The sequence below is a fragment of the Ammospiza caudacuta genome, chromosome 15, assembly GCF_027887145.1.
Source record: "Ammospiza caudacuta isolate bAmmCau1 chromosome 15, bAmmCau1.pri, whole genome shotgun sequence".
Lineage (NCBI taxonomy): Eukaryota > Metazoa > Chordata > Aves > Passeriformes > Passerellidae > Ammospiza > Ammospiza caudacuta.
The window spans coordinates 15,315,147-15,327,326 of NC_080607.1; the positions used below are offsets into that span (position 1 = coordinate 15,315,147).

General features: G+C 43.6%; 1 protein-coding gene across 1 annotated transcript in view; it reads right to left on the reverse strand.

Moving 5' to 3' along the window:
• The window catches only part of CDH4 (cadherin 4), a 415,329-nt gene that overhangs the window by 34,579 nt on the left and 368,570 nt on the right, over nucleotides 1–12,180 (reverse strand). The window contains exon 8 of the mRNA XM_058814611.1: nucleotides 7,208–7,345. Coding sequence (XP_058670594.1) covers nucleotides 7,208–7,345 — 138 coding nt within the window. The remainder of the gene's footprint in view (nucleotides 1–7,207; nucleotides 7,346–12,180) is intronic.

Sequence of the window (12,180 nt, forward strand, 5' to 3'; positions counted from 1 at the left end):
AATCTAAATTCATTGTTCATGGCAAAGGTTGTCACCGGGACATGCAACAAGAGGCAGAAAGCCCATTTCAATTTATAAGCACTGGGGTCTTATTTAGGAAAACTAGACTGATTTGTGGTTTTTAAGACTTCACTGACTGTGTATTTAATGGAAATGCACACAGAATTAGGTAGATGCTCACATACCCAAATGCTACTGGGCATATCTGATTCACTTGAATATAATAATTTATTTCAGTTAGGGGCTGACAGCTCTGTAACAGCCCGGGCTTTGCTGGGTACTGTGGCTGAGCCTCGTTTTACCTGGAAAATTGCAAGTGAACACAGTCATTGGGGAATTTCCATGAAAGCATAATTGATTTTTAACAATAAAGCCTGTCTGCAGGACTGTACAGAACTCAGGGTTTGTCTTCAGCTGTAAAACAGCACAGTCCTGCACATTCCCTCACCACAGCACTGCTCCTTCCCCTTGCCAGCTCTGACCTGTGCCATCTACTTCAGTTCCTGTGTGACAACTGCCTCTAAATTATGCCACAGGCACAGTTTTGATGATTTAAAAACGCTGTGTGATCCGGGCTAATCTACATCCAAATGTCACTGCAGGCTTCCTGAACGGCACAGGTGTAGTGACAGGGACAGAGAGACCTGCAAGGACAGCTACACATGCACCTTTAGCCTGTACACCGGCAGGTCATGTACACAGGGCTCAGGATTTAAGCCCTTAATCTTTTCCAAGGTCTAGGAACAGGGAGGAGGCAGATGGACACGTGCCAAGGGCCTGGGAGATAGCAAGCTACCCACTGTCACCAGTTTTTCTTGGATCAGCCAGTTAAGATCTCTCTTTTTAGGAAGCCCTCAAAGGGATCTTGGTCCAATTTTCTGTCTGTAGGAAATCCCAGTGACATCCCACTCCTGCTGGGCTCTCCCTCCACAGTGTAAGAGGAATTTGTAAAACATGAGCATGCATGCAAAAGGGATTTCTCAGAACACTCCCATGTTCCAAATGCCTCTGGGTACATCTGCCTGTAAATGTGTTTAGGAAACCCCAAGGCAGCCTGACGTGGATGCAGATTTTGGTTTCCTACGACCATTAAATATCATTTCTCCAAAGCAGACCTATTTGCATCTTTGCATCCCAGCCACTTGGAAGTCACAATCTCTCAGCCTGAAGGAAGAGCTGAGGTTTTTTTCCCTGCTTCTTTGCTGTTTTGAAGCTCACCGTTGCAAATGGAGCTCAGCAGGATCTGACTGAGGGGACTGGAGCCCAGGCAAAGCATTCACCCCACTTGCAAAAAAGTCACATTTTTACAGTTCACATCAGCTATTTCTGTGCAGCGCTGCTCTTGCATAGGTTGATGCACAGCTATTTTCTCTCCTCAAACAAACAATGAATGTGAGAACAAACACATTCAGAACGGGGAATACAATTTTAGGTTATGCTTGTTTGCTTTGTTTCCACAATTTTGGCGAGTTCACAGAGCAGGAGGCTAAGTGAGAGCTACACCATGGCTGTGAAAAAGGAAATACTAATGCCCTTGTTCAAGGCACTGAAACTGGATTACTATATCCAAACTGGGTCAGAAGAATGAAAACTGAGCAGAGCATGGAGCACAGCAGGGTTAGCAAGATAACCAGGGAAGGGAAGCTGTAAAGCAGAAGGGGTTGGAGGATCTTGGCTTGTTTTGCTTCATGGAATGAAGTACAAATGTACACTGGTAAATCACAGGGGAGAGAAAATGGGAAGGAAACATGAGAATGGGAGAAGGAAGAACTATTTCTGGTGAAGGCAATGTCAGCAGGGCAGCGATGCTCCAAGAGCATCTTCACTCTCAAATTCCAAAGCTCTTCACAGAATGGGCTCGTTAACATCTCCTACAGCACTGGAGGAACCAGGACACCTGCACAGAGAAAGGTCAGACATTTTTGGCAGTGTGGTGCCAGAACCAAGGAGCCCTTTTAACTTGGGTCTGTCTCTGTGTTCCTTTGTGCAGGGAGCACTGAGCTGTTCTCTGCAGCTTCCAGCCCTGCCGGACCCAGCCCAGCATGAGCCAGGCTCACTCAGCCTCACTGGCAGCCAGGGCTGAGCCTGCTCTGACAATATTCATTAAACAGCCAGGTAGAAACAGGCAAGAACTGCTTTTCCCAATGTGCTTGCAACAAGGACTTGCTCCTTCACTGATTAGCCAAGTCCGTGTTGTAACCACATTAACCTTACCCAGAAACAGCCCCAGCACAGCCTCTCTGAATCCAGGCTACTCCTCACCAGCAATTCCGCTTTGAGTTCAGCCAGCCCTTGGCCAGGCAGCCTTTCCCAGGCCAGCAAAGCCCAGCACTGCCCTGAGAGCTGGGAAGCACCCACTCATCTCCAACAGTCCAGTCCTGAACCTTTGGAGCTGCTCCTAACTCAGGGTCAGGATGAGCCAGCGAGGCAGGGCAGGGGATGCTGTCCCAGAGCTGCCTCTGTAAAACAGACTCCACTGGATTCAGCTTTGCAAGAGGAGATTCTCAGAGCAGTGACAAAGGGCAAATTTTAAAGTAGCTTAAAATAAGACCTCCTAAGGCTCAGGAGATTAAAGAACTTGAATAGCCCAGTTTCTTTCTTCCCTTTCTTTCCCTCCAATTTTTTTTTTTTTTTTTTTGATTGCCAGGCAGGTTTTCCCAAGAATTCACAAACTCAAGTAATCATGAGCGCTTTAGCCCAGTGAAATAATATTTTCTTTACATGGGCTACCATAAAAACAAGTTCTGCACAGTAGGCAAATTTAAAATAACTTTTAATTAACATTTCAGACACAGAAGTCTGATCATGCAAATTCATCTGCGTCTCCTCTCTGTGCCTGATTGTTCCTGATTGAATATGATAAAAATAGACTTTGAATGAGTCAAGTGTGGGCATGGATTTCTTTCACTTCTCCTCCCCTCTGATTATGCATTTTCTTAGATAAAGTGGAAATCCCTGAATGGCTATTAACAGTACCATGGGTCAGACTGGAAAGGGCATCCTGCCTGAGAGGAGTTAAAGATTTCACTGGAATTAAAGGTGCTCCTCCTGTGAGCAAGAAAGATGCTTGAATCTTACATAAACCTCACCTGAGACTATCCAGCATTGTTCTATCTCAGCTGACTTTTAATCTCTGAAATACCAGCTCTAATTTCACTGCATCCCCTGTATCTGAGGTGAGCATCTGAGCAGAGGCTATGGATCCATATTAATATGGAAAACCCACAACTCACTTGCACACAGGAGATAAATATTTGAAGGGAGACTGAGGAATTTCCCCATAATTAAGACATATCAGAGGACATGACCCTGTTATAAGTAACAAGGACTCTGGATAATGGAGGGCACAGTGATACCTTCATCTTGTAACAGTAAGAAGAGCCAGTAACAATTCCTACAAAGCCTTTGTAACACAGTCCAGTTAAAGTGTCAATATTTTACAACAGCTGGTGACTTGGCAGGTGCAAAATCCACCAAAACCTCTACAGAAATGAACGAGTCACAGAAAACTTGGGCATGGGGGGTTATAATACCTTTTCCTATAGCATCTGACCCAGAGCCTTTGGGCATGGGCTGGTTGGGCACTTTGAGGAGTCAGTGCTACCTCTTCTCTTTAGCAGAGGGAAGAGTTGCCCCCTTCATTTATTTCTGCAAGCAGCAATGTCACACGAAGAACACAACACTGTGGACAGGCTGAAGTCCCTTAGATAGCCAGAAGAGCATTCCCTGGGTCACAGCCCTGCCTTAAACCATTTAAAAATGGCCTGTGATGCTTATAGTGTTTCAGGGGATGCTCCACTCCTGTGGTGTCTCTCAGGAGACACGTCCCCACTGCTGGCTGCTCTCTGATGCTTCTCAGCACAGGCACAGGTAGCACTGCAGATCAAAAAAAACATTCACCGTCACAAAAAAGAGCTGGACAGGACCAGAGCAGGCACTTGGCCCTCACTGTGCCCAGAGCCTTGCAGCTTGCTGCAGGTAATCCTCAGGACTGTCAGGACTGGCCATGCTGATGGAGAGTTAACAGCAGACTTGAGCTCCAAATTGTTTCATCCAGAGACTCTGATTTCCTTCCTCCCATATAATTTCAGAACCCTTTGTTTGAGAAGGTGGAGCTCCTTCTTCCCCTGCCTTTCAGGTGATGGACCAAAGGACCTGAAACCTACTGACATCAGTTTTCATGGAAGCACCCAGAAATTCTGGAGTTTCACTTTACAAAATCTTCATTTTGTACCTTTAAGGATCTTCTTTGTAATTTTATTGCTCTTTTACCACCTCTCATCCAGCAGTACACTTTGATGCCAGCCCAGCTGGTATTTTGGATGTCCATTCAGCACGACACCTCTGCTGGCTGTGCCGCTCTGGCATTGCTGTGCCTGAACCTGCACGTGGTCCCTGCTCTCAGCCCCTTCCCCTGCCCTGGGCCTGGCTGCAGACGTGCCCTGGCTCTCTTGACCATCACAGGGGATGCCTTCCTCTCCCCCATCCTGTTGTTAGATTTTACACAGCAACATTAATTCCTACTGCTGAATACATGAGCTGTGACACCAGCGTGGTGCAGTGTCCTCCTGAGCTACATTCCCATCCAGAAACGATTAAGTCAGAAACCACCCTGGCTGAATGACAGGTAATTTAAGAGCTCCATAGGGTGGGCCTCTGTATCTGTCTGGGATGAATACAGCTCCTGAGCACCTCTCATCTGGCTGCTTGCCAAGAGCAAGCCACAGCTTCAGTTATTCAGTCTATTTTTGTTTTTACAGCAGCATCTCAATACAACTATTTAAAATAAAAATATACAATATCTCTCCAAACAGTCCGCAGACTTAAAAGAGACCATGGGCTTTCTCACTCTCTGAGGAGCTATAGATCTCCTGGAAAGTGATTTTTGCTATTTTTTTTAGAGGTGTTAAAATGCAGATCAGACTATTTGAGGACAGCGAGGAGATTCAGCTCAGGCTTAAAGAAACTCATCAGCCTGATGCTGTTCCCTCTGCCAGTAAGAGAAAAAACATATTATACTTTCATACTCACATGAAATTCAGCCTGGCTATACCCAGGAGTATATCAAAGATATTTGCTTCCATAGAATTACAAAGTATTATTGTAAAACACCCTTGGTTTTCAACTCTTTACAGAGAAGTCCCATGTGCCACTGTGTAAAGCCCTTTGGCCCTTGCAAAACTCTTTCTTCAGTGATTGAAATCAGAGAAATAATGGTACACATCAACTCTGCTTAGAGGAAGAGTAGCATTTTCTAATCCATTTAACACAATTCTGTGGGTAATTCTCTTGATGGCTTTTATTCCTTCCAGGTTTAATACACACCGAGACATTAAATACTCAGAATTCACCTGAAAGAAAATTTCCATTATCCCACCTTCCATCAGCTCTGAGAAGTGCCATTAAAACACAGCACATCTGGAGGGGATGCTGCCCTGCAGAAGGCAGGGAGAACATTGCAAGGAGCCCTGACCCAGCTCACCCTGCTCCCCAAAACCTCACCCCACAACCTGCACTGGAGACACGGACCCACGACCTGGGGCATGGGAACAACCTGTGCTGAAGTGACATGGCCACTAGATGTCATTCCTTTTTCACTCAAAGGGAGGGCAGAGAAGCATTTTCCTGGCAGAATAAAGTCCCCCCACACACCAGGGAGCTGTGGCAGTGCTGTGGTGCAAGGTCCTGCAGCCCCACAGACACAAATCTCATTCCAGAGAGAATAATTCTGTCCCGGCAGCAGAAAGGAACACACAGCCCAAGACCTGTGCTGTATTTTTATGGTTCTTCATAACTGTACCATACTGAGGGAGATGTTTAACCACAATTTTACAGCAGAAAGATTGGAGTATCCATGATGGACACACAGCACAGATGTGCTGATCCATCCACTGCAGCAGCAGCACAGCCTGGGGATTGATGCCCAGACCTGAAAACATGTTGGGTGCCCGCTTTGCTGAGACTCAGGAGGAATTTAGTGCATTTTTTCTTCTTAGAAACCATGTTCAAGCCACTATGTGAGAAAATGCTGTCTGGGAGCTGAGCATGTCACAGCCCCAAACTCAGCTCCCCATGGAGATGGGAAGGACCCAGACTCCAGAACTGACATGAATCCAGCTTGGGTCCACAGGGGCATAAATGGGGCTCTGCATGACTTCCTGGAGTTCTATGACATGCCTGCAGTTTGTAAGAGTATAACTAAGGGGAAACTTTGGTCCTATGCTAATAAATATTAAGAGACCCTTTAGGACGGAATGAAAATTCAGAATTATATAAATAATAAAAACATTCCTCCAAGGGTGTTCAGTGACTTGAGCACTAAGAAGTTAGAGCACCTGCATTTGAAAGGATTTGATGCCTATTTAAGATACATCACTTACTGCTCCTTGTTGACCCTCATATGAATACAGACAGGGGGTGCACAAGCATTTCTCATTTATTAGCATATAGACCTCTGCACTGCTCTGTGATTTCTAAATTTACCATGCACATTTCAGATGTTCTACATCTATGGATTATGAAGGCTGGAATGAACTAGACCACGTCATTTCACCTTCCAAATCTTCATTTTTACCTTAACCAGCTCTAAAAATTTGTCATTTGCAACATCTGTTTTTTTCCCCTTGCCCTCCAGGAATACCTTGGAACACAAGAGAACAGAACAGAAGACTGTGCTAATAAAACAGAAGAAAAATCTTTAACTGATTAAAACCAGATGTACTGAAGAATGTCTGCACATTTACTGCCAGCACTCACAAATACATCTGTTAGAGCTATCAGTGAAATACAAATTTTACCAGCTACCTGCTAATAATTTACAGCACTTACAGCCCTCTTGAAATCATATCCAAGCCATAAACCCCAAATATCTCTCAGTGCTCAGGATTTCACTCAGAAGTATTAATAACTCTGATATGTCTACAGCCAATTGCTATGAAACAACTGCATCCTCTTTGGTGCAATCAGACATGGGCTGTTTGCCACGTTATTTCTGCTCCTTCATTGCCTTGGCCAAATCAGTCACCAAACAATTTTGCAGGTTCATGAATCAGTCTTTTCCTTTTTCCCTTTTCTCCCCTGAAAGTGTTTATGCCACAGTAATCCATCAGAGTTCCTCCTATCTGCCCAAGCAGCTTGGAGAGACAGCAGACACCAACACCCATGAGCTAAAAGCAGAGTGTGCATGCATCACCCTGTGGGTACTCACAGTGCTGGTGGTGAATTCAGGGGGGTTGTCATTCACATCTGTCACTGTAATGATGGCTGTGGCCGTGTTTGAGAGACCATAGTTCAGATTTCCTTCCATATCTGTTGCTTGAACAATCACTATGTACTGCTGAACTTTCTGCAAAAAAAGAAAAGAAGAAAAGATGAGACACAAAAACACACCCTGTAAAACACCATTGTTTATCTTCCATATACAAGTGTGATCTTTAAGCAGACTAAGAAGTTAATTAGATTAAAATATTAGTAAAAAATAAATTAATTTTTCTGCATCATTTCTGAAGTGATTTTTGCATAGATACGTGGACATCACCTGTCTCATGGGAAAATAAAAGTCTTATGGGCAAAATTCTCTGGTTGAAGCTGACATTTTTATTAACTTTTAAGTATTTTCTGCAACATTAGCTTCTGTCTTCTGAAAACCAGTAAAAGTTTTGTTCATGTGTTTTCACTGAAAACACTGCTAAGAACATTATACCCCCAAAATTGACATCAACATTGCCTGGCAGCCCTCCAGCTCGTTCTGCTCACACAGTTTGATGCCCAAATAGCATTAAAATGCTCTTCGTGTTTCAATCCTTACCACAATCCTGGTAAATAAGGAGAATTTAAGTCCAGTATGGAAGAAAAAAATAATTCAGCGCAATAAACAGCAGTTCAGCAGAACTTATTTAAATTCCTGAGCACCCCCTACCACACAGCTCTCAAAGGAAAAAACCTCACAGAGCCAGCCACAAAAATCACACAGGGAAGTTCTAAAGGATGCTGTAAGTCAATGCAACTGGAAAATAAAACTGAATAAAAGAGGAGAGGCCATCTGATGTTGCACGTGTACACATCTTCCTGGGATATCTTAGGAGTATCTGCCTGCATCAAGAGAACTCTCCTGATCTTCACAACTGGCCTCAACAATAAATTTCCATTCAGACCTGCAGAATTTACTATTGATTACTGTCATGCTCACAGAGCACTTTGGAGGCCGATGGGAAAGCAAAGCTCCTCTCCTGGAAAGCGGGCAAAGGGAGGCAGGAGAGCCAGGGAAGGATCCAGGCAAAAGCTCAACACAACCCTGCTCCTGAAGGCTGCAGGTGGCACATCAGAGAGCCCCAAAGGGGTGTGAACCAAGTGGAGGCAGAATTTTATGCAGGAAAAGCTTTTTTGTGAAGTCAGGTGGAGGGACTTTGGTGCAAGGAAAGATCAACTACCCCCAGAACACAGCTCAGGTACCAGGGCTGCTCCTTCAAGGTGCCAGTGCCACAAGTGTGTGTAAAACGTCAAATGTCCCCTGAAGTTTCAAAGGGCAAGAATTAGGTCAATTAGGGCTCTTTATTCCCATATAAACATCCTTGAAGTGCTGCAACTGGCTCAGTTCTTTAATTCTTCTGAGTTGCCAGAATAAGAGATCTGCATTTTAGCTTTATCTTGATTCCAGGGCTTTTAATTGACCTGCTAAATTGACAAGACATCACACTTAGGGATCCATCAGCACCTTGCAACTGGAATATATTATGGAAATGCACTTTCATTATCTCTTCCTATCTTGTATAATAAAACATGAGGGAGAAACTATTGTTAGCCCTTGTTTTGGGCTCATGCAAGAAGGTTCTGTTCATTACTCCATTTGTAAAGCACTGCACAAGGCTGAAATGTCCTTATTAGTGAATGTAATTTCTATTTCATATCCAGCTTTTCCTTCCTTATTCTCTGTTATGGACTACCTGGGAAGCTGATGGAAGTATTTCCTAGCAGGCCAAACGCTCTGGTTTAAATAACAGAAGGTTTAAATCATAGAAGTGGGGAGGATACTTATAAAAGTAGAAGTAATGAAATTTCACATAAATGAGAAAAACACATCTGTGTGTGTGTACTCACAGATTTACAACAGAATTGTTTTCTTTAACAAAGCACTGTTCACTGAGCTCTGTAATGTTAATAAAAAAACCCCCACACAAATTCAGAGCACTAAATTAGAGAAGTTTAAAAGAAAGATGTTGATCAGATCATACAACACAAAAAAAAAAAAGAGAAGGAAAATGGCCAGAATTTATTAGAGTGTGCAAATGTAGCAGGCACAAGGAGCTGGTGTGGAAGGAGGGAAAGAAGGGAGGGATGGCAAAGGAACACAGCACTTGTGCAGCAAGAGCAGGCAGTCCAAGCCTGGTGAGAAAATGTGGGAATTACAGCAGATCCCAAAGGATGGAGTGATCAGGCAGGACCATGATGGGAATGCACATGTTGGGGAGCTGCTGGATCTCAGGATAGCACTGGGTACACATCAGAAATGAGCTGCTGGGGGAACCCCAGAGACACCCCCAAAGTTGCACTGATTTCCATCAACTGAACACAAAATTATTGTGTTTGGAGCAAAAGTGGATTTTGCCATGGAGAATGGTGTGGGAAAATGGTGTACAGAACACAGACATAGGAAATCAGAGAAATATCTAGGTTAGAAAAGACCTTCAAGATCAAGTCCAGCCATAAAGCCAAGTCCCACCAAATGGAAATAGTCTGAGGCCTCATCTGCCAAACCTTCAGGATGGCTTCCATCCACATCCAGCTCCATCCCAAAGGCTCCAGCACTGTGTGCATATAGGGGTGCTCCTTTCAAGTGCCCAGTTTTAGTTTATAACTAATTCAATCTCCAGTGAGACTGGTCCCAGCAGATAACAAATTACTGATTTTTTGTTTTTCTCTAGCTAATCTTTTTGCTCTTGTGCATTAAGCTGATTTTATTGAACTATTCAATCAATTTCAATTTCAGCATGTCCTTCCAATTTGTCACATCATCTCCAGGGGCATCTCAGTTTGTTGTCCTAATAGTATTATTATTGTTACGACTATTAAAAAAAAAAAAAAGGCAGCCTCATGCCCCCAAGCATGAGAGACATTTTCTTGATGGCATTTTGATCATACAGAATAATTCTCCTCTTCTCTTTCTTTGCAAAAATGACATTTTAAATAGCACAGGGCAGAAATTACAGCATAGAGGTAAAGCAAAATGGTTCTAACATTTACTGTATGTTTGCTCTGATGGTGATGCTGGGGAGCTCAGGAAATGAGCCTGTGGCCCAAGGGGGTCTAGACTAAAAACCCAGCCCCACTGAAGCCTGTGGGAGCTCCTGTGGCAAGTGTTTCTAATAAATCTAACAGATCTTCATGCTACAGCAAAGCAAATGTGCTGCTTCTATTCCAGACAAGGAAAAAAACCTCATCATGATAAGTGCAGCGTTTTTAGTCTGACCTAAAAACTAAGAAGGACTTTTTAAGGAAAAAATGATGAAGGAAGGAATAATTAAAGGAAATGTGGCAGATCTAATCTATCTGCTCTTCTGTCAGTCATCTGACACAGTGCCCCAAAGAGACACATCAGCTAAATTCCAGAAGATGGGAATTAGTTGAAGGAATTTGTTAAGCTGGCTAATGGGAAATTAGTCAAGGGCTTGGTTAAAAAGGTGCCTTGTACAGGAGGAATGGCAGCTTGGAAGAAGGGCAACTGCATAACAGAAAAATGTGATTTAATAGCACAAAATACAGGAAAATGCAGCAAGGCACCCATAAAACAAAACTTTCCTGGAAGCTGTTGTATTGGACACGAGGAGGGATGGCTGTCCCCACGTCCCACCTGCTGCCAAGCAAGGGGCAAACACCCCGTGTGCAGCTCTGAGCAGGGCACAGCTGGCAATCCTGATCCTGTGCCAAGCCAGGGCTCCTGGGGATGCTGGGCACCAGCCAGGCCCTGTGCTCACTGCTGAGCCCCTGGACCCAACCAGGTGCTGGCACCGAAGAGCCCATCACAGGAGAAGAGCCTGGCTTGTTTAGTCTAGCAAAATGAAGGCTGATAGCAGATATGATTGCTGTCTATAAATAACATCAGGAGGATAAACACTGGGAAGGCAAAGAAGCAATTTAAACTAAAGGACAATGTTGACACAGGAACAAATGGGTATAAACTGGCCATGAATAAATTTAGGTTGGAAATTAGTAGGTCCTTTACCAATAAAGGAGTGAGATGCTGGAGCAATCTAACACAGGGGCTGGGGAGGAAAAACGTTCAAAAGAATATATTAAATTAGGGCTAAATCCTCTTGGTTTAGGTAGTAACTATGACAAATTCAGCTAAAGCAGAAGGCAGATCTCTTAACACTGTCTGTGTACAAACAACTTTGTAAAAAGAAAAAGAAAGAAAAACCCTTTCAGTCCAAATAGCACAGACTGTTCATGTGAAAAGGCTTAACACTGATGGTTATCACTGAACCAGCCCATTCCATTGGCACACACAAAGGACCAGGTGTCCCAGACAAAATTACAGCCATTGCAAGTGGCTCTCCCCATCGAGACAGAGGCTGGCATGGAAATGCCTCAAATCCCTGGCTGGGCTGAGCAGAGCCTTGCTGAGACAGGGTATAAACAAGAGTAAATCGTATTCAGGGACAGACTAGAAAAGAACAAAGTATTTTAAAATGAAGCACTAGTAATGGAGTGCTACCTGTGATCCCAATTTTCAAATGTGCACGCACGGTGTTTGAGAAATGTGGCTCTTGCCAGTTTATACAGGCAATTATTATACATCACACATGAGCTGGGGAACTGTGTACACCAAAGTCCAGAAATGCAGTAATTATGTGATTAAATTAATCTGCATTATGGACAAAGGGTTTGCAAAATTAGGAACTACATTTTCAAAGCCCTGTACAAATATTGTCCAATTAATTACTACTTCCTGAGAAATGTATGACTAGCTAATTTTAGCATCACGCCTGGTAAAGCAAATAAGGTTACCAGGATGTAGGATGTATTAGCAGGAATCCATTGGTGAAGGAGATAGGAAATCTAAATTCTATTTCTTCCCGTGGTTATCCTCACATCTCCTTTATATCTATGTTTTTTTCATCTCCCCTTAATTTTGCAACACCAATGAGATGAATACGAGATGTTCTTGTGATTTGTTTTCTAAAT